The sequence below is a fragment of the Aotus nancymaae genome, unplaced genomic scaffold (assembly GCF_030222135.1).
Source record: "Aotus nancymaae isolate 86718 unplaced genomic scaffold, 86718_ANA_hifiasm-v0.15.2.pri h1tg000038l, whole genome shotgun sequence".
In the NCBI taxonomy this organism is placed as follows: domain Eukaryota; kingdom Metazoa; phylum Chordata; class Mammalia; order Primates; family Aotidae; genus Aotus; species Aotus nancymaae.
In genome coordinates, this window is record NW_026988452.1 from 4,837,225 (window position 1) to 4,858,630 (window position 21,406).

The 21,406-nt window shown below is 49.7% G+C and overlaps 1 protein-coding gene across 1 annotated transcript in view; it reads left to right on the forward strand.

Annotated features, from left to right (window-relative positions):
* The window catches only part of SCN5A (sodium voltage-gated channel alpha subunit 5), a 100,760-nt gene that overhangs the window by 62,665 nt on the left and 16,689 nt on the right, over positions 1-21,406 (forward strand). The window contains 7 exon segments of the mRNA XM_064360128.1: positions 431-781; positions 5,119-5,352; positions 5,354-5,560; positions 7,267-7,428; positions 10,429-10,549; positions 11,709-11,863; positions 20,718-20,891. Coding sequence (XP_064216198.1) covers positions 431-781; positions 5,119-5,352; positions 5,354-5,560; positions 7,267-7,428; positions 10,429-10,549; positions 11,709-11,863; positions 20,718-20,891 — 1,404 coding nt within the window.

A 21,406-nucleotide genomic window follows, 5' to 3' on the forward strand; every position in this document is an offset into this window, starting at 1 on the left:
TTCTCTGTGATGACAGAGAGAAAGGCGGAGGTGACTGGCCAAGTCAGAGATGGTCTGAGCCGCCCCAAAGGACACCTGATGAGGACAGGTCTGAAAGAGCAAGCACACTTCCTGTTGGGAGAATCTACTGGGAAGTTCCTGGAAGTGAGGCCAAGGCAGAGAGAAGGCTGGTGTGGGGACAAAGAGAAGGGCTGACTGGGGAGGTGAGGCTGGAGCTGTTGACCTGCCCCCAGAGCAGGGTCCAGTGAAGCCGCCCTCAGGCTGCGGAGAGGAACAGTAGCAGGTGCTCTGGGAGATGGGGGGAAGATAGGTGTCGGTGCCCTGCAAGGACTCTCTGGGCTTTCAGGCAGGAGCTGGAGAGAGTGACGGTGCCCATGGGCAGCAGGAGCCAGAGCGCTCACAAGGTCCCCTCCTCTTCCTCCTTCCCCAGCTGCGGGTCTTCAAGCTGGCCAAATCCTGGCCCACCCTGAACACACTCATCAAGATCATCGGGAACTCAGTGGGGGCACTGGGGAACCTGACGCTGGTGCTGGCCATCATCGTGTTCATCTTTGCTGTGGTGGGCATGCAGCTCTTTGGCAAGAACTACTCAGAGCTGAGGGACAGCGACTCAGGCCTGCTGCCTCGCTGGCACATGATGGATTTCTTCCACGCCTTCCTCATCATCTTCCGCATCCTCTGCGGAGAGTGGATCGAGACCATGTGGGACTGCATGGAGGTGTCTGGGCAGTCATTGTGCCTGCTGGTCTTCTTGCTCGTTATGGTCATTGGAAACCTTGTGGTAAGTTGGCCAAGGGCCTCACACACACACCATGCATTCATCCACCCAGCTACCTACCCATCTAATTATCCATTTACGTACCCTTCTGTCCATCCATCTACCCACCCATCCATCCATCTACTCATTTACCCACATTTCTTTCTATCTGCTCACTTGTTTATTTCATTGCTCCCCCATCCACTCACTTGCCTGTCCATCTATGGACCATCAACAAACCATCTATTCATGCACCCGTTTATTCTTCCATGTATATGCCCTACAGCCATCTATCTGTCGATCATCCGCTTACCAATCACCCACCCACCAACCAACCCAGCCATCCGTTTACCACTCCAGCAATCTGAAGGATCCATCGATCCTCCCCCAATTAACAAGCCACCCATCCATTTATGCACTTATTCACCTTGTCATTCATCCATCAACCCCCTTTTCCTCATTCGCTCATCTATTCATTAATCTGCCTATCAGTCACCCATTCATCAACCCCCATGCACACACTTACACATCCATATGCCCATTCATCTATCCACCCATCCATTCACTTACACAATGATCCATTCCTCCCTTCATCCACCCAATCACCCAACCACTCATTTCTCTACTCATTCTTCTCCCATCTGTCAACTCACCCATCCATTCACTCATTCACCAATCCCATCTGTCTACTCATCTATCTATCCAGTTGTCTACTGCCTCACTCATTGACCCATCCATCCATTCACTCACTCTTCACCGCATTTTTTTTTCTGAGACTGAGTTTCACTCTTGTCACCCAGGCTGGAGTGCAATGGCACCATTTCAACTCACTGCAACCTCTGCCTCCCAGGTTCAAGTGATTCTCCTGCCTCAGCCTCCCAAGTAGCTGGGATTACAGGCATGCACCACCACGCCTGATTAATTTTTTGTATTTTTAGTAGAGATGGGTTTTCACCATGTTGGCCAGGTGGGTGTCAAACTCCTGATGTCAGGTGATCTGCCCACCTCGGCCTCTCAAAGTGCTGGGATTATAGGTGTAAGCCACCATACCCGGCCTCTTCACTGCATTTTGCTTATTCATTCATTTACCCACTTACTTGCCTATTTATTCATTATTTACTCATTTTGTTTTCATTCGTTTACTTATCTGTTCATCTACCCATTATTTCTCTGTCAGTCACTCTCCATGATTTATCACTTGGTTTTTCAACTCATCTTAACGTGCTAAGCCCTTGTTGCTGGGAAAACATTGTGCCACATACTGTTGGGCATACAGAGGCAAATGAGGTCCAGCGTCAGCCCTGACATCACTCTCCGACTTGAGGGATTACTGGGGAGGTGGAGAGTTCAAACAGACCCGAAATAACTCTCAGACTGGTCAGAGTGATCAGAGCCGTTAAGGAAGGGACCATGGGTACTGTTCCCATTCAGCTAGAAAAATCAAAGAAAGCTTCCTGGAAGAGGTTTTGGAGCTGATCTGATGAACAGGTAATGCCGAAGAGGGAAGGAGCGGGATGGGCAAAGCACAGGTGCAGACAGGTGGTGGTCCAGGTAAGGCGGGACCCATAGGAGCTTTCTTTATATGTCTCCTTGAGTGGCGTGGTAGGAGTCTCTGCTGTCCCATCGTGAGGGCTCCATATCTTTGTTCCTGTGGGTTCCTGTATGTCCTTGGGCAGGTACATCCTGTCTTGTGTCTTTACAATGTGGCTAATTCTGGAACTGAGAAAGGTCAAAATTTAAATACCAGAGAAGGAGCCTGAGGAAGAGACAGGGTTGGGGTCAGTCAGTGGTTCAGGCAGCAATCAGTGTCCACTGTGGACATGAAGCCACCTTCCTGGTGGCCCACACATGCTCAAGCACCATGCCTGCATTGTCTGACTCCCACCTGTAGCTGTATGTCTCTGTCGTGGGCAGTGCAGTCACATCAGCTCACGGAGAGGTTTTTGTTCTCTTTTTCAGCCTGCTGTGGGGCAAGTACTGTGGGCTGTAGATTCAGAGCCTTTCCCCAAACCTGCCTGCTTTCTTCTCCCATGTGCCTTAACCAGGCCAGGATAGGACAGGCCAATTTGGGATCAGTCCCCTGAGGGCCCATGAGCCCAGAGGCCAGAGGAATGTAGAGCCCAAAGAGAGGGGAGCCGGGGCATCTGCACAGTGCCAATAGAACCCTGCTCTTTGGCTGGCCCCAAGCCCCTCCCATCCCCCCAGACAAGCTGTCCCTCGGGGTGGAGGGTGGAGGGTTGCTCAGCCCGTCCCAACCCCAGGGCCTGCCAGACTGCCTATTCCAAGGAGAATGAGAGTTGCTGAGTGCCACCTCTCACACATGTAGCCCTGCGATTTCCCAGCAGATCTGCCTGGGGATGAGAAAATTAGAGGCTGCTGGAGGACGGAGCTAATGCCAACCCACGCAGCCCCCTCCCCGGCCGCCTCAGGAATTGGGCCGCTGCCGGGCGTGGGAGGAAGCAAGATTGCCGTTGAAATGGGAAGTGATGATCAGGCAGGGCTGGGAGCAGCAGCGCGATTGATGGAAGCACTGGAAGGAGCTGAACTTATGAAGCCAGCGGCAAGGGGGCCTAGACTCCTGTGTGGGTGCGCATGGCTGCCCAGGTACCCCACCCTGCTCCCAGCCTAGGCCCAGGACTCCTGGAGGTTAGGGGATGCAGGGCCTGGAGTGAATGAGGGCTGCGGGGGAAGGACCCCCAGTGGGCATCCTTCCTGGGAATGGAAGCGGGCCCTGCCTGGGTTCTTGTGGAGAAAGGCCGGGGGCCAAGCCAGAGGTCAGTGCAGACAGCAGCTCCGAATCCCATCACATGCCCCGCCCACCTAGTGATGACAGAGAAAGCTGTCGGGTATCAAAAGTATCTTCTATCCTTAGAGATTGTACAGGAGAGCCTCCCTGTTCACCTTCCATACTGTCCGCATGAATCCGTATCACTTTTAAGTCAAAGGCATGTTTCTGAGGCTACTTGTATCAGAATTCTTATTCCCAGCTTCCTGATAGGTCTGGGGTCTCTGGCAGAGGTGTCTTTTAGAGGCTCCTTGTATCAGAATTCTTATTCCCAGCTTCCTGATAGGTCTGGGGTCTCTGGCAGAGGTGTCTTTTAGAGGCTCTTGAGAAGCCAGAACAGAGTCTCAGAGTGGATTTCCAAAAAGAACTACACAGCGACCCTAACACACTACCCTGCCGTGAAGGTGCTGGGAGGGAGGAGACACCACGCCCATGGTGGCCTGGTGGCCTGGTGACACACGGGCCAGTCTGACCTATGCGTGTAGGAATCAGCCCACTGCCATCCTAACTGACCCTCCATGAGACCTGGAAGTGGACACAAGCCCAGCCTCTTGTCACACAGCAAAAGCCAAGCCTCACACTTGTCAGAGGGCTTAATGACAAGCAACTCTCCAGAACCACCCAAAGGCAGAGGGGTTATGCAAACTCCCTTAAGGGGTCTGTAGTCCCTAAGCCCTGATGAATGACCTCAATAAAATACTGCGCCCCGTGGAACCTCTGACTCTGCAGCGCCTCCCCTGACTCCCTGCAGTATAGCAGCCCTTCACCTGCACACAGCACCCTTCCTGGCACCCCTCACATGGAAAGTCTGGACACAGTTGGCTTTCCATGGCCTGACCCCATGGTTAGGCCAAGTGCCTGAGGGCTGCCTGTGCCCTCCTGACCTCTTTTCCAGCCACTGCACGTTTCTCTGCCCAGTCCCAGCGTCCTTCACCTGGAATGCGTGGCAGACCTGGGCCTCGGGTAGTGCGTGCCCTACAGCAGCAGCCCCAGGCCTCTGAGCTCCGAGCTGGCTTCAGTGGGGAACTCAGAGGCAGCTCACTGCTCTTCCTCTTTCCAGGAAAGTCTCAAAAGCTCTGGGTGGCTTCTGGGTGGGATTCTGTCTTGTCCCTGGACTCAGACTTCCCAGGAAGGAGACCTGTGCCCACCCTGACCCCACTGCCCCTCACTACTCCTAAGGCGGCAGGAAGAGGTGAAGGGAGAAGGTGGTGGTAGAAGCCGCTGGTGCGGACAGGGCTGCGTGTGTGTGGCTTTGGGCTAGCCGCTCGCTCTGATGCTGGATGCACGCGTAGTTCTCCCATCGGACCTGAGCCGGGACGCGACGCCTCAGTTCACACTGTGTCTGAGCCCCTGGAAAGAGGGATTGGAATCTGTACTTTGTACTGTAGCCACACCTTCCATATTCAAGAAAATGAGCGTTAGGATGGTGGCTCAGGGCCCTGGATTCGAGCCTTGGGGCTGTTTGTCACAGGCAGTCTTGAAGGTTTCTGGGCCTCAGTTTCCCCACCATAGAACTGGGACTGCATGCCTTGGCATGGCGCAGTGCCTTGGTGAGCCTGGCCCATTATGTCGACAGGTCCTGAACCTCTTCCTGGCCTTGCTGCTCAGCTCCTTCAGCGCAGACAACCTCACGGCCCCTGATGAGGATAGAGAGCTGAACAACCTCCAGCTGGCCCTGGCCCGCATCCAGCGGGGCCTGCGCTTCGTCAAGCGGACCACCTGGGACTTCTGCTGTGGGCTCCTGCGGCAGCGGCCTCAGAAGCCCGCAGCCCTGGCTGCCCGGGGCCAGCTGCCCAGCTGCATTGCCACCCCCCCACTCCCCACCACCCCCAGAGACGGAGAAGGCGCCTCCCGCCCGCAAGGAAACACGGTTTGAGGAAGGCGAGCGGCCGGGCCAGGGCAACCCCGGAGATCCGGAGACCGTGTGTGTGCCCATTGCCGTGGCCGAGTCAGACACGGACGACCAAGAGGAGGACGAGGAGAACAGCCTGGGCACAGAGGAGGAGTCCAGCAAGCAGGTGAGCGCACCCCGGGAGGCACTTGCCTATACAGGGCCCAGAGCTCTGCTGCCCAGGCGACTCAGCCTTGCACAAAGTGGCTGCCCCTGCCAGACTGCCTCGGCAGTGGGTAGCGTAGGGGTAGAAAGCAGGCCCTTCCCACAACAGCCAACCTCAGAGGAGTGCTGAAACGAGCCCTCAACGCTCTTCCTAACAGTCCAGAAGCTGACCTGGGGAGGGGCTGCTGTCCATCACTCATGCCCTGGCTGGGCATGGGGAGCTCATTGTACAGAAAGGGAAACTGAGGCATGGCAAGAGAGACTTGCTAGGCATTCCTCATGAGTTTGGAACAGAGCCTCTAGCCCCCAGCTCCCATACTGACCATTGTTCCCCTCCAGGACTGGCAAGGTGGAGTGTCTTGGTGAAGGAGGAATGCGTTTTTCTGACCTCCAGACTGCCCCTTCCCCTCCTCCCATACCCAGGGCTCATTCTGAGATTTAAAAATAAGCATCCCTAAGACTGAGGTGTCAGGAACAGCCCTATCTTATCTCCCAACCTGTTATTTTTAACACTTGGGACCAGAGTCTGCACGAAGAAGGCAGGGCCCCCCCCTCCCCTCCCCTTCCCCTCCCCTCCCCTTCCCCTCCCCTTCCCTTCCCCTCCCCTTCCCTCCCTTCCCCTCCCCTCCTCTCCCCTCCCCTCCCCTCCCCTTCCCCTCCCCTCCCCTCCCTTCCCCTCCCTTCCCCTCCCCTCCCCTCCCCTCCACTCCCCTCACTTCCCCTCCCCTCCCCTCCTTTCCCCTCCCCTCCCCCTCCCTTCCCCTCCCCTTCCCTCCCCTCCACTCCCCTCACTTCCCCTCCCCTCCACTCCTCTCCCCTCCCCTTCCCTCCCCTCCACTCCTCTCTCCTCCCCTTCCCTCCCTTGGCCTGAGCCAGGCTCCGATACTTCTCCTTAGGGCTTTAGGTCAAGCCCCGAGTAGTGTTCTGCCTGTTGAGTTGGGCCCATCTTGGCTGCTTCCTCGGGGCCTGCGCTGGGTGGGCCTGGCCATGGAGAGCAGCTGCTCCCTGTGAGTGAACCTGGATCTAAGGCTCTGGGTTTGGTTTCACATCCTCCTGCCTCCCTGTGGCCCCAGAGGCCAGCTTTGGCCCTTTCAGTCAGGTTGCGGGACAGTGGCAATGTCTGCTCGGGAAGTGGGACTGTCGGCGTTGCCCAGACCACGGCGTCCAATCACCTCCAGCACAGGAGGGGAAGTCCAGCTGCCTCTCCTTTCCCTTCTCCTTTCCTTCTCTTGAGCCTGTTGACTCTGGCTCCCTGGGATGTGTGTGTGCGTGTGCACGGGTGCGCACGTGTGTAGGCAAGCTGGGCGTGCCACGGGGACTCATAAGGGAAGTCAGTGTGCCCGTCCTAAGTACAGTGGCCAGCATTTGTGAGCTGGGCATCGCAAACCAGCTGCACCTTTCCTTCCAGGGAGTCTGGGGAGAGGGAGTTGTGCCAGGCTGGCTGGGGCTTTGTCTGGCTCTATACCCTTTGCCTGGACATACCAGGAGTCTCCCACTGCCTGCTCAGGGCCCCTGAGGGAGGGGTCTTCAGTGAGCTGGAGGCCCCATGGAGAGGGCTGGAGGCAGTGCTCCAGATGCATGGGCAGGCGCTGAAGTCCCCAGGGTCAGTGCCCTGGAGACCCTCTAGCTGGGTGCATGGACTCAGCTCACGGGCTGGGGTCTTTTCAGCAGGAATCCCAGCCTGTGTCCGGTGGCCCAGAGGCCCGTCCGGATTCCAGGATCTGGAGCCAAGTGTCAGCGACTGCCTCCTCCGAGGCCGAGGCCAGTGCATCTCAGGCCGACTGGCAGCAGCATCGGAAAGTGGAACCCCGGGCCCCAGGGTGCAGTGAGGTAATGCACGCCTTTGTCCCTGAAGCCGCTGGGCGCTGCTGCTTGGGTTGGAGCCAGGCTGTGAGAGGTGCACGCCTGCATCTGCTGCTGGGAGCCACAGCCGCTATCACAGGCAGTGTGGAAGAGCAGTCTGCAGAGGGGAGGGTGGGCATCCCAGTCCTGACAGGGGACGGATGGTGCAGGGCCCAGGGCCGTGAGGAAATTGTGGGAATTCTGGCCCAGAACTCTGATGCAGGACTAACCCACCCTCTCCACGCTCTCCATCCTTGTGTTTTGGTCCTGTTTGGCAAATGTTTGTCCTGTGAATCTCCCCATCCAAAGAAGACTTCAGGAGGCTGGACACGGTGGCGCACGCCTGTAATTCTAATACTCTGGCAGGCCAAGGCGGGTGGATCAGTTGGGGTTAGGAGTTCGAGACCAGCCTGGCCAACATGGTGAAACCCTGTCGCTGCTAAAAATACAAAAATTAGCGAGGCCTAGTGGCACATGCCTGGTAATCCCAGCTACTCAGGAGGCTGAGGCACAAGAATCACTTGAACCCTGGAGGCAGAGGTTGCAGCAAGCCGAGATCATACCACTGTACTCCAGCCTGGGTGACAGAGCAAGCTCCTGTCTCAAGAAAACAAACAAAAAACAAGACTTCAGGGTGCTCTGAGAACAAGTTCTGGACACATCGGCCACCAGCAGCTTCTTCCCTGCACCAGAGCAGAGGCCACAAGTGGGAGACCACCCAGCCTACCATTGCATTTTGGTCTGACCACAAAAAGGTTTTACTTTAAATTAGCTGCCACCATTTAAAACTTGGGAGCTTTTATGTAAAAATCTGCATTTCTGGCTTCTCTTTAAAACTCAGAAGACATGCCACCCTGCCAGAGGCAAGAGAGAGCCACCTCCCAGACGCCAGCTGGAGCTCTCTAGTTTGCCACAGACCCACCTGCCTGTCTGCATTTTGTTACCTGCCTGATCCTGTAAGCATTGGAGTTCGAAACCCCTGAGCAAAGGCTTGTGGCATTGCTGACTAGTCCACCCAGCCTCACTCACATCTAGCCCTGGAAGGTGGAGGGCAGGTGTTCAGCGTGCGTGGTGACCACGTCCTGCAGCCCGACCTCAGTCCAGCACCTGTGTGAGATGGACCCATGTGAGCTTGGCAAGCATGGTCAGTTTTTGGAGCGCAAGGGTCTACTGGAGTCATCTTCCTTGTGCATGGTTCTCCCCGCGTGGTCTGACCCATGAAGGCATGTAGGAACAGGAAGACAGGAGAGGCCGAATGTCATGGGAGAGAAGGGGCTCTCTCCCGCAGATGCTAAGCTTTGAATGAGTTTTGTAAGTCTTCCTTTCTTCAAATCAGTTCATAGGGGAGGCTACATAAGGGAGAGACAGGCTGGGGTTCTCCTGGGAAAGGGACTCCCTCGTCTCACCTGCAGTAGGACCTGAGAACTTGTCCTCTCATGGACTTCAGACAGCTCCAGTGTCTGGAAGGGAAAAAGAAGCGTGCTGCTCTCCTCAGGCCCGCCTCTTTCATCACCCAACTCCTTTCATCCCCCAGCTGAGCTGGGAGGAGAGGGGAAGGACCCCTCAAAGCCACGGGGGGCCACGAAAGGCTGAGCCTCACCTCTGTGGCTGAGGACCCACCTGTACCGAGCAGTCGGCTCTGCTTTCCCTCCCGAATCCAGCCCTTTCCCATCACAGATCTCAAACATGGAAAAGAAGCCACAGAGACATCAGCAGATTGATTCATCTAAGGAAAAGGAAAGAAAGAAGCAAGCATAGGAGCCTGGCCACACCCAAGAACTCAGACGAGCCCTCTCTAAGTGGAGCCTGGGCCTGAGCTGATGTGAGGGGGGCAGCGGGATGGGGGCTTTGGACCTGACCTGAAGAGAATGCCAGATTTTCTTCCTTCACTGACACTCCTCCCCTGACACACCTGTCTTCAGGCCTCATTCCCTAGAAGCAGAGGGATTCCTGTGCAAATGACTTGTTGAGGGGTGTTCTCAGGAGAAACCCAGGAAGAAGTAAGAGAAAACAGGATGAGGCAAAGGAGGAGGCTACGGAAAAGCTTTCCAGCCGGAGTCAGCCTCATCGTGTCCCAAGTAGAGCTCTGGGGCCTGAGTAGTATGACAGCATTGTCCCAACTCAAGGCTAGGGGCTGGCCTTCCGTATTCTTGTATCAATGGCTGCTGGGCACCGGCCACCCCTCGGGAAGGCAGTTCCCCAGCTGAAGATGATTTTCTGGAGGAGGGCCGGCTAAGCAGCTAGCACTCACAGTGGCTGAGAACGGGTGCACTGGTCTCATGAAGTGGAATTGGGCAGGGTACCCACAGTGGCCCCTGTAACACCCTGGTATACCCACACCCACAAGTGACACGCACGGATACTCACAAGGGCACACCTGCACTCACATGCCTGTCTGTAGCCTCCCTGTAATCAGGTTATCAAGGTCAGGGCAGCAGACTTGCAAGGACAGAAAAGGGGGCTTCCAGCACCTTCTCGGTCTCGCTCCTGGCTCTGCCCAGCACACTGGCACCTGTGGTATGGGTAGGGCTGCTGCCTGTGCTCTGTGGTCTGGCCTTGCTGCCTGTGTGTGCCCAGGATCCTGGGTCTGACTCTGTTCTGGATGTGCCATGGCTGTTCCCACTGTGTGTGCCATGCCACCACCATGCGTCCATGTCCCACTGTGCGTCCATGTTGCTACCCTGTGTCTGTTTTGCTCCCAGCTAGATGCAGTCCCCATCCCCAGTGGCTTCCCAGAGCCCTTTCACAGCCCCCACACCCCAGCCCTGGACTCCAGCAGACCAGAATCACAGGAGCCCCGAGGTCCAGCCTTGGCTCAGCCCCGACCAGCCTGTGGTGGCTCTGTGGCAGGTCCCAGGGTGTGTCATGAAGAGGCTGCCTCCCTTCAGGGCGCCCCAAGTTCCTGCAGACTCTGGGCTCGAGGCCAAAGGCTGCTACTCAGCCCGCACTCACACCTTTGCCCACCCTGGCCCACACCCCTGTCCACAGACTCCAGAGGACAGTTACTCCGAGGGCAGCACAGCAGACATGACCAACACCGCTGAGCTCCTGGAGCAGATCCCCGACCTCGGCCAGGATGTCAAGGATCCGGAGGACTGCTTCACCGAAGGTAATGTCCCGGGCCACCCTCTGCCCCGGCCTCAGTTCCAGGGTACAGGAGGACCAGCAGCTCCTTGGACCCCAGGGCCACGTGGCACCAACACCCTGCCTTAGATATCTGCCTACCTCCTCCAATTCCTCTGTGACCCTGGCGTTCCTCCATCCGCCTGACCTGTCTGCCCCCGGAGCCGGGCTGGACAGTTCAGCAAAGACTGGAGAGACTGTGTTTGTGGTGTGGTAGCACCACTGTGTGCCCCACAGCAGTAGGGTCTGGGTCTAATTCACTCCTGTACCACCAGGCCCTGGCACGGTTCCTGACACAGAGTAGGTCCTCTCTAAATCCTTGAGGCAGGTGTGACACGTGGCTGTGTTGACTGGCATCTATAGCTTTTCTGGATTGGTGGTGTATTTGGAGGGTAGCTGGGTTAAATGAGAGCGTGGCCGGGCGCAGTGGCTCACACCTGTAATCCCCACACTTTGGGAGGCCGAGGTGGGTGGATCACGGGAGGTCTGGAGTTCGAAATCAGCCTGGCCAACACGGTAAAACTCCATCTCTACTAAAAATACAAAAAATTAACCAGGTGTGGTGGTGGGCACCTGTAATCCCAGCTACTTAGGAGGCTGAGGCAGGAGAATTGCTTGAACACAGAAGGTAGAGGTTGCAGTGAACCAAGATCACACCATTGCACTCCAACCGGGGCAACAAAAGCAAAACCCCGTCGAAAAAAAAAAAATGAGAGCTTGTCCTCCATGTGACAGATCCATAGGGCTCTCACTGACGGGTCTGCCCTTCCCATGGTTCAGAAACTACAAACATGGAGAAGGCCCAGAAGTTCCTGCCATTTCCCTAAGAGGATAGTTTCCCAGAGGAGCAGAGGACAAGCTAGAACCCATCCCAGCCCCAGCCTTGTCCCTGCCCAGACCCGCCAGGCTATTCACCTGCTCGCTGAGTGCTCGGTCCATCCATTCTCCTCAGAGCCTGCAGAGTGTGCAGCCCACACGGGCAGTGCCCACGGCCCTTGCCCACCATGTTGCCCCGTTCTCCTTCCGCCCCCCACATCATCATAGGCTCTTTCTCCCATTCTTCCCTTCAGCCATCCAACCTTCTGTCATTAGACATAGGCATTCACAGTCCCTGAGCTGGGCCTGACCCTCACGCTCTCCCACAGGCTGTGTCCGGCGCTGTCCCTGCTGTGCGGTGGACACCACGCAGGCCCCAGGGAAGGTCTGGTGGCAGCTGCGCAAGACCTGCTACCGCATTGTGGAGCACAGCTGGTTCGAGACGTTCATCATCTTCATGATCCTGCTCAGCAGTGGAGCGCTGGTACCCTCCTGGGGATGCAGGGTTGGGGCAGGGATGGTTGGAGGAGGAGGGGAGGGCAGGGAAAGGAGGTCTCCAGCTGGAAAGTCGGGTCAGAAACTGGGGCAGAGCCTCTGCTGAAAATGCGCTCCTCAGGCCCCCAGAGCAGGGAACAGCTCACAAATTCTCAACACCCACGGCACGTATGGAAGCCAGAGCAGGAAGGGCTCACAGAGCGCAGGTGTCCAGGCCTTCTTCTTTTTCCATAAAAGGGAAATGATTTGCCCCAGATCACCAGCCTCCCACACCTGAGCTCTAGTGGCACACAGCATCAGTGTTCTGTCACGCTGTCACAGTGCAGGTGACCATGCTGGATCCGCTTAGTCCATGTCTTCTACAGGCTGGAGGCTGCGCCCTGTAGTTCACACATGATTACGTTTAATCCCCATGACAACTCTTTGTGGGAACAGCAAGTAACATTTCCAACGTCCCAACACTCAGGAACCTCAGATCTGGCATTTGAACCCAAGCAGTCAGATTCCAGAGTCCTTTGTCTTCACCTCTCATTTGTTCTGTTGGTCTTCTAAGCCCTCCTTGTATCTAGCTCTGTGTATCCAGCCATGTGCGAGCCACGGGAGAAGGAGACCCCAGCCCTGGCCTCAGGGGCGCCCAGTCTAGTTGGGGAAACGAGATTCAGCAGGTGTGAGATAGCCAAACATCAACACAGGAGAGAGTTGAGCAAGAACAGAGTAGAGGATTCAGGGTGATGGGAGGTCAGAGGGGGTGGAGCAATCAGGGAAGTCTCCCTGGAAGAAGCAAATAGAGCTGGACTGTGGAGAACAGGCAAGTGTTGAAACCAGGAGGAGCAGTGAGGCCCTCCAGGGTGCCCCATCTGGCTCCAGGAGCCTACTCTAATCTCTCAGACCACTTATAGGAAGAGATGGAACAGCCCTGGAGGGGGTTCTGGAAGGTGCTGGTGAGCAGGGAGAGGTGTGATTAAGAAGGCAGAAGACAGCTGGGTGCAGTGGCTCATGCCTGTAATCCCAGCACTTTGGGAGTCTGAGGCGGGCAGATCACTTGAGGTCAGGAGTTCGAGGCCAGCCTGGCCAACAAGGCAAAACCCCGTCTCTATTAAAAATACAAAAATTAGCTGGGTGTAGTGGTGGGCACCTGTAATCCCAGCTAGTTGGGAGACTGAGGTATGTGAATCACTTGAACCCAGGAGGCGGACGTTGCAGTGAGCAGAGATCATGCCACTGCACTCCAGCCTGGGAGACAGAGTGAGACTCTGTCTCAAAAAGAAAAAAAAAAGATGATAATGATGATGAAGGCAGAAGACATGGAAATTTTGCTGGACCAGGGGAATTAAGAACCTGTATTGCTGGGGAGGTGAGAACTCCATAGATGAGCAACTAACAGAGAATGCTTTAGAGAGAAAGGGCACTTTGATCCAAGGCTATGTGCCTCCCCTCCATGCTGCCTCCTCCTGTGGGGTTAGGCCATGGGGAGGCACTGTGGCTGTCACTTCTAAACATCTAGGCCTCCCACCCCACCCCATGCTGCCCACTCCTGTTCCAGAATGGGCCTGGAGCCATGACTTGCAGCTTGCCTGCTGTTTTACCATTGGCAGCTAGAGCCAAATCTCTGTAGGTTTCAGAGAAAGATGGTTTGACAATATGTTAACGAGTTTTGTTTTTAAACAGCCACAAACAAGGGCAGCCAGAGCCATTTCGTCTGGGCTGTGGAGGAGAAGCTCAGCCTGGCATAAGTGAGGAGGAGTTTTGGCAAGCATCTGGTGAATCTAATCAGGGTAGACAGCCAAGCTCTGTTGTTAAAAAATCACGTCAATGATATATTGAGAAAAGAGAAATCTAAGTGTGTTATTTAAAGTTGTAAACTTGTTTAACAGAAAGCAAACTGTATGCCTTCCAAACTGCTGAGGGAAATTTTAAGAAAAAAAAAAAAATCTCACAGCAAAAGATAGAAGAAAAAAAGAAGCAATAAGAAAACATAAAATCAGAAAACAAAATAATATAATAAAGGCAAGATCAAACATGTGTTTTAATAATAAATGTAACTGGATAAAATTCATCTTTTAAAATGAAAGGACTTGGCCAGGCTCAGTGGCTCATGCCTGTAATCCCAGCACTTTGGGAGGCCAAGATGGGCAGATCACGAGGTCAGGAGATCGAGACCATCCTGGCCAACATGGTGAAACCCCATCTCTACTAAAAATACAAAAAAATTAGACAGGCAGGGTGGCACACGCCTAGAGTCCCAGCTACTCAGGAGGCTGAGGCAGGAGAATTGCTTGAACACAGGAGGCAGAGATTGCAGTGAGCTGTGATGGCATCACTGCACTCCAGCCTGGGTGACAGAGCTAGACTCCATCTCAAAAAAAAAAAAAAAAGGAAAGGATTCAGAATGAATCCAAATTAAAAAAAAAAAAACCTTTTAGCCATTTGCTTTCAAATAACAAACCCCCAAACCTAAAACAATGTGACTTGGAAATATTAAAAGCCACTAGTCTTGACAGCTCACACCTGTAATTTCAGCACTTTGGGAGGCCAAGGCAGGAGGGTGGCTTGAGCTCAGGAGTTCAAGACTAGGCTGAGTAACATAGTAAGACCCCACCTCTACAAAAATATTTTTTTTTTTTTTTGAGACAGAGTCTAGCTCTGTCGCCCAGGCTGGAGTGCAGTGGCGCCATCTCGGCTCACTGCAACCTCCACCTCCCAGGTTCAAGTGATTCTCCTGCCTCAGCCTCCCAGGTAGCTGGGATTACAGGCACACCCCACCATGCCCAGCTAACTTTTGTAATTTTAATAGAGACGAGGTTTCATTGTGTTGGCCATGCTGGTCTCGAACTCCTGACATCTTGATCCGCCTGCCTCAGCCTCCCAAAGTGCTGGGATTACAAGCATGAGCCACCTCACCCAGCCTGCAAAATGATTTTTAAAAATTAACTGGGCACGGTGGCATATGCCTGTGGTCCCAGCTACTCGGGAGGCTGAGGGGAGAGGATCACTTGACTGAGAGGTCGGGGCTGCAGTGAGCCCTGTTCACACCAATGTCCTCAAGCCTCGGTGACAGAGCAAGACCTTGTCTAAAATATATATATTATAATATATATATATAATATATATATATATCATATTATATATAGAGAGATACAGTGAACTAATAAAGTAGATAAGGCAAATGCAAATAATGACAACAAATTCACAGTGCTTTTTGTTTGTTGAATTCAAGGTTAAAAGCTTGAGATGAGACACAGAGGGTCCAACGTATAGTATAAATATAACTATTGGCTGGGTGCAGTGGCTCATGCCTGTAATCCTAACACTTTGGGAGGATCGCTTGAAGCCAGAAACTCAAGACCAGCCTAGGCAACATAGTGAGACCCCATCTCTACAAAAAAGAAAAATTAGCCGGGCATGATGGCACATGCCTGTAGTCCCAGATACTCAGGATGCTGAAAGGGGGAGGATTGATTGAGCCCCGGAGGTGAAAAGCTGCAGTGAGCCATGAACATGTCACTGCATTCCAGCCTGGGTGACAGAACAAAACGCTGTCTCAAAAAAAGAAAAAAAGTGTGTGTGTGTGTGTGTGTGTGTGTGTGTGTGTGATATATATAATACACATTCATATTATATATGTGTGACCACATATATAATATATAAATATATAAAAGAATATATATTTATACAAAATATATAAATATATAAAATATATAGATTTATGCAAAATTTATAATATATACAAAATATATATATTTATATATATTATATTATATATTTAATATATATATTATATTATATATTTAATATAAATATATATGAATATATATTTATAAAAATATAATTATATGTACATGTTTATATAATTATATAAACCTATATAAATATAAGTATATATTTATATATTATAGTACATAATTATAAATACCCATATAAATACAGATGCATATTTATATATTATTTTATACATAGCTATTATATATACATTTGCTTGGGATTGCATAGCACTTAAATATATAAAACAAAAAACAGGAAAAAGTGACAGCAGTGCACTGGTACTGGGAAACTTTACCATATTTCTATTAGTTCTTGACATTCAAGTAGAAAGAATGAGCCAACGAGTGATCTAAATACATATATATTTTTATAGATGATAAATTTGGCCTAACTTAATAAAAAAGATAATAACTCTTAAATAGAACTCATTATATTCCAGATACTGTTTTAAGCATTTTACAAGCATTAATTCATCTAATTCTCATAATAACCCTATGAGATAGGTGCTATTATTCATCCTATTTTACAGATATGGAAGTGCTGGAAATGGAAAAAATAGAGGGATAAAAACAAGCAACTAATATGTAAAAGTCATTCTTAAATAAACCTTGGATCAAACAGAAAATAGTTTGGTGGTAGTTCATCGGTGTTCAGTTGATTAATTAATTAACAAAAGAAGGCCATTCGTGGACCAAAGATGATGATAGTGTGCAATAAATCAAAGATTGTGATTCAATTAATTCTGTCCATGTGAGATCTGGAAAAATAAGAAAAGTGTAGCGGTAGAGAAAAAGCTGTGACTAGTAGAACAAAACTGGACAATAACAGTATTGAGACTACTGCATGTGGAGTACAACCAAAGCTGTAATAAAAGGAAAATTCATTGCTTACTTTTATTATTAAATAGAAAGAACATAAATAAATTATTTAACTCAAGAAATAAAAAATATAATAATCTTAAAGAAACTATGGCAAGTAATTAATAAAATAAAGACATTTTTTCCTTTGCCCCATATGATCTGCAGTAATAAAAACACATATTAATAAATTAGAAAATAAATAGTAAAACTGATATAAAATTCCAAGGCTGATTCCTTGAAAATTTAAAGCAATCAAATTGATAACCACTAGCTAATCTAATTTCTCACATCTCCAGGAACAGATTCTTTCACATTCTCAAGGAAGAAAATAATTCCAGTGCTATTTAAAGTACTCTAGTTCATGAAAAAGGATGGCAGGTCTAGAAATTATTTTTTTAAAAGCTAAATAGTGCTGATTTTAAAAACCTCGGGTATACCAAAAGGAAAACGTAGGCCAGTTTTCATGCTTCATACTCCATACTTATGAATAGTGATGCAAAAATCTCAAACAAAATATATACAGATAGGATCCAGAAATATATTTAAAAGATTGAGTACATCATATGGCAAATATGTCATAGCCTAAAATGTGAGGATAGTACCATATTAGGAAAACTATATTAATAGGACAAAGATGAAAAATCATGTAATTATCTTAATGAGTGCCTGATTTTAAAAGCTCTGGTAAGAATAGAAAAAAAAAATTGGGCGCAGTGGCTCACATTTGTAATCCCAGCACTTTGGGAGACCAAGGTGGGCAGATCAGGGGGTCAGGAGTTCGAGACCAGCCTGGCCAACACAGTGAAACCCTGTCTCTACTAAAAATACAAAATATAGCTGGGCGTGGTGGTGGGCGCCTGTAATCCCAGCTACTCAGGAGGCTGAGGCAGGAGAATCGCTTGAACCTGGGAGGAGGAGGTTGCAGTGAGCCGAGATTGTGCCACTGCACTCCAGCCTCGATGACAGAGTTAGACTCTGTCTCAAAAAAAATTTTTTTTAAAGAAATTGTGTTTTCTTCTATTGAATCCAAAGGACAAAAAAAAAAGAAAATACATTTTCTTAATTTAGTAAAAGCTGACTCTCAAATTAACTTATGTCATCATTAGTAGTAAAACCACTTGAAACGTTTTCATTAAAGTCAAGAATAAGAAAAGGATGATTTAACTACCTTTTTTAGCTATTGCTCATTATTTAATAATAGTCTTGAATTACTAGCCAGTGTAATTAATTTTAAAAATTAAACACATTATATAAAAGTTGGAAAATAAAATAATTGAAGTTAATCCAGTCAAGTATAAAAGCAAGAGTTAAAAATGATAGAACTATATCATTATTTATAGATAATATGATTGCCTAGAAAATAATTTAAACCTATTTTTAAAACATTATATGGCCAGTTATGAAATAAACATGCAAAGAATTGTAGCTGTTGATGTTTTATCCTAAGAGAAGCTATTTAGTCACAAGTAACAGCTCTCAGATATTTCTTACATGCCATGTACTGCAAGCATCAAATAACTGGGAATAAATATAATAATAAATGTGTAAGACATGCATGAAGAAAACTGTAAAACTTTGCCAAGCAGTATAAAACAGAACAAATAGATAAACATACCCTCATCTTGGGTAGGAAGACTTCATGTTAGTTCCTAAAGTAATTAATAGATTCAGTGCAATAACACGTTTTCAGTAGTTCTACGTAAATATGACAAAACATTGGTAAAGTTGATCTTGAAAATTATTTAAAATTTCCAGAGAAATCCATATGATACTAATTCAGGAATAGACAGAGAACAGTAGAACCACATAAAGAGATCTGAAATAGACTTAAGTAAATAAAGAATGTACTGTATGATAAACTTGACTTTTAATCAGTGGATTTTAAGTGGATTATTTAATAAAGTGTTGGGGCAGTTGATGAGCCAGATTCTGAAAAAAGTATTAAAATGGATATTTGCTCCTTACCAAACTACATTTAATTTTTAAAATTGTAATGTAAAACAATGAAACCACAAAAAACGTTTTAAGAATCTCATTTTTTTCTAGCCTTGGAAGAAATAAGGGCTCTCTTAGCACAACACCAAAAATTTTACTAAATGAAAATTATAATAAATGATATAATCATAGTAAATGATATAATAATAATGGAAAATGACGTATATAGAACTTCAGTATGAGATTTAAAGGCACACAACAAACCAAGATGGTGTTACCAAAGAGTTAATATCCCCAAATAAACCAGACACTCAAATACAAAAACCGGCAAAGGATATGAACAGATAATTCACACGAGGAACACTGCGGATATCCAAAGAAAACACGTCGGCATTGCTCCTAATAAAATAAATGGGCCTTCGAAGGGGCCCGTTCCCAGACTGCTCCAAAAGCACACCTCTGGCCTGGCAACCCAGTTTATCCTCAGCAATCCTCTGTCCAATGCAACTTTATTTCTACTAGGGATAAACTGGAAATAACTGAAATGTGCATGATTAATAAGGTTATTGCCTAAATAAATAGTAGTGTGTGCAAATAATGAAATCATGCAGCCTTTTAAAACAGTGATAGATATTATTGCTTATATTCATGTTACTGAGTGAATAAATGTTCACAACATATTGTTTAATGGAGAAAGTAATTTCAAGGCAAATATTTAGTATGTCTCATAAAATTGTGATTGTGTGTGTGTGCACACACATACACACTGTCAAAAAGAAGGCTCATGTAAATGTTAGCAGTGGTTACTCTGGCGTCATGAAATTAGAGATGCCTTTTACTTTCTTTTTTTGCTTTCTATACTATTTAACTTTTATAAGATGTACACATTTTTATACTCAAAAAGTATACAATACACCTACTTTTTTATTTTTAATCTTGAACAGCTTCCAAAGTCCATTTTGGGACCTGAATGATCCTGTCATGCCGTCTACACTGACCCAGCGAGCCATTTGTATGCCTCAACCGTGCCAACGGCACTGGTCTCCTGGGTCACAGTCGCTCACAGAGGCCCTGAAGTCAGACGGGGAGGCCCAAGAGTGGCAGGTGGAGGCAGCTCCCCCAGGACCCTAGTGACGTGTTCAGTTGCCTAGACAAGAGCCTCAGAGCACACTCTGGACAGAGACAGAAACAGGAACAAGTCAGTGGGCTGGAGGTAGAAGCCCTCTGGGAGCCACTGGAGTTTCTCTGTTAGCTCAGGAATTTGAGTTGAGGCAGAAATGAGGTGGAGAAAGACTTACAACTCCTAGCATGTTGGAAACTTTGACTCCTAGAGCGTAAGAACCACAGGAGATTTAACACTGTGCCTGTGGTTCCTAAATCACATCTGCAAACCGCTTCTACTATCATTTCTTTAAAATTCAGCTTTACATCTGCTCTCGCTGGTTTTTGCTTATTTAAATACGTTTTGTAAAGTGAAACTTCATCATTATTAATTGGAAACCAATATTTTTCCCACGGAAAGTAAGTAAATGTATAAAGTAAATAAAGCTAAGCAAAATGGAGTGAAAACAAAAATATTTTATGTTGTTTCCAACAGAAAGCTGTGAGCTGAGCCTGCATACCCTCTCTTCTTGTTAAAATGGCAAGTTTTGGCTGGGTGTAGTGGCTCCAGCCTGTAATCCCAGCACTTTGGGAGGCCGAGGTGGGCGAATCACAAGGTCAGGAGTTCAAGACCAGCCTGACCAACATAGTGAAACCCCATCTGTACTAAAAATACAAAAAATTCACTGGGCATGGTGGTGGGCGCCTGTAATCTCAGCTGCTAGGAGACTGAGGCAGGAGAATCTCTTGAATTCGGGAGGTGGAGGTTGCAGTGAGCCGAGATCGCGCCACTGCACACTAGCCCAGGCGGCAGTGCGAGACGAGACTCCGTCTCAAAAAAAAAAAGAAAAAGAAAAGAAAAAAAGAAGAAAAAGAGATAAAATGGCAAGTTTTAGAAAGGCCTAGCCCAAAACTCAGACTTGATCTTCATTGCAAAGGGAGAGAGGGTTGCCCCATTCATTCTGCCTTGCTATCCAACTACCATGTAAGGCCATCTCATGGCCGGCAGTGGCACAGGCCCGCCTGGAAGGCACACTCATCTAGTCCAACACTGACTGGGAGGAGCCCCGTCCACTGCGTTTCTCACCCCTTCCCCGCTCTCCTGGGCAGCAGGAGATGCCGAGTGCAGGGTGGGATCAGCAGTGGTCCAGACTTCATGTCCGCCTTGTTCGGCCTTGTCTGCAGGCCTTCGAGGACATCTACTTGGAGGAGCGGAAGACCATCAAGGTTCTGCTTGAGTATGCCGACAAGATGTTCACCTACGTCTTCGTGCTGGAGATGCTGCTCAAGTGGGTGGCCTACGGCTTCAAGAAGTACTTCACCAATGCCTGGTGCTGGCTCGACTTCCTCATCGTGGACGTGAGTGTGGGCACCCGAAGGGAACAGAGGACGGGGAGACCCACTGCCGGTGCTGGTGCAGAAGGAGGAGCTGAGGCAGAGGGCCCGGTGGGAGCCAGCAGGCTGAAGGGGAGGCAGAGAGGAAGGCAGACGTGAGTCTGAGGGACCCAGGCCTTGTCCTCAGGTCCCCAGGCTCAGAGGAAGAGAAGAAATAGGAGACAGGGTCCTGCCACTAGGGCCCCTAGTTCGGAGCCACAGCAGTGAGAGAGGGAGGCCCCTGCTTCTGGGGGATAGTTTGAGAGTTGTCAAGGGCGTGAGCCAGGGCAGGAGCTGGGGGCTTAGGGTCCAGAAAGGGAAGTGAGCAGACAAGCTTGTGCTCTACAGCAGACTGAGTGCCCATCAGGCACGCTCGACACATGGCCAGTTCAGAGCCTCCACGCACACACGAGGGGGACAGAGTGAGCCACGGGCCAGGGGGAGAAGGCTGCTGAAGGGATGCTGGGCAGGCGGGGGAGAGCCTCTGTCTCAGGGAGAAG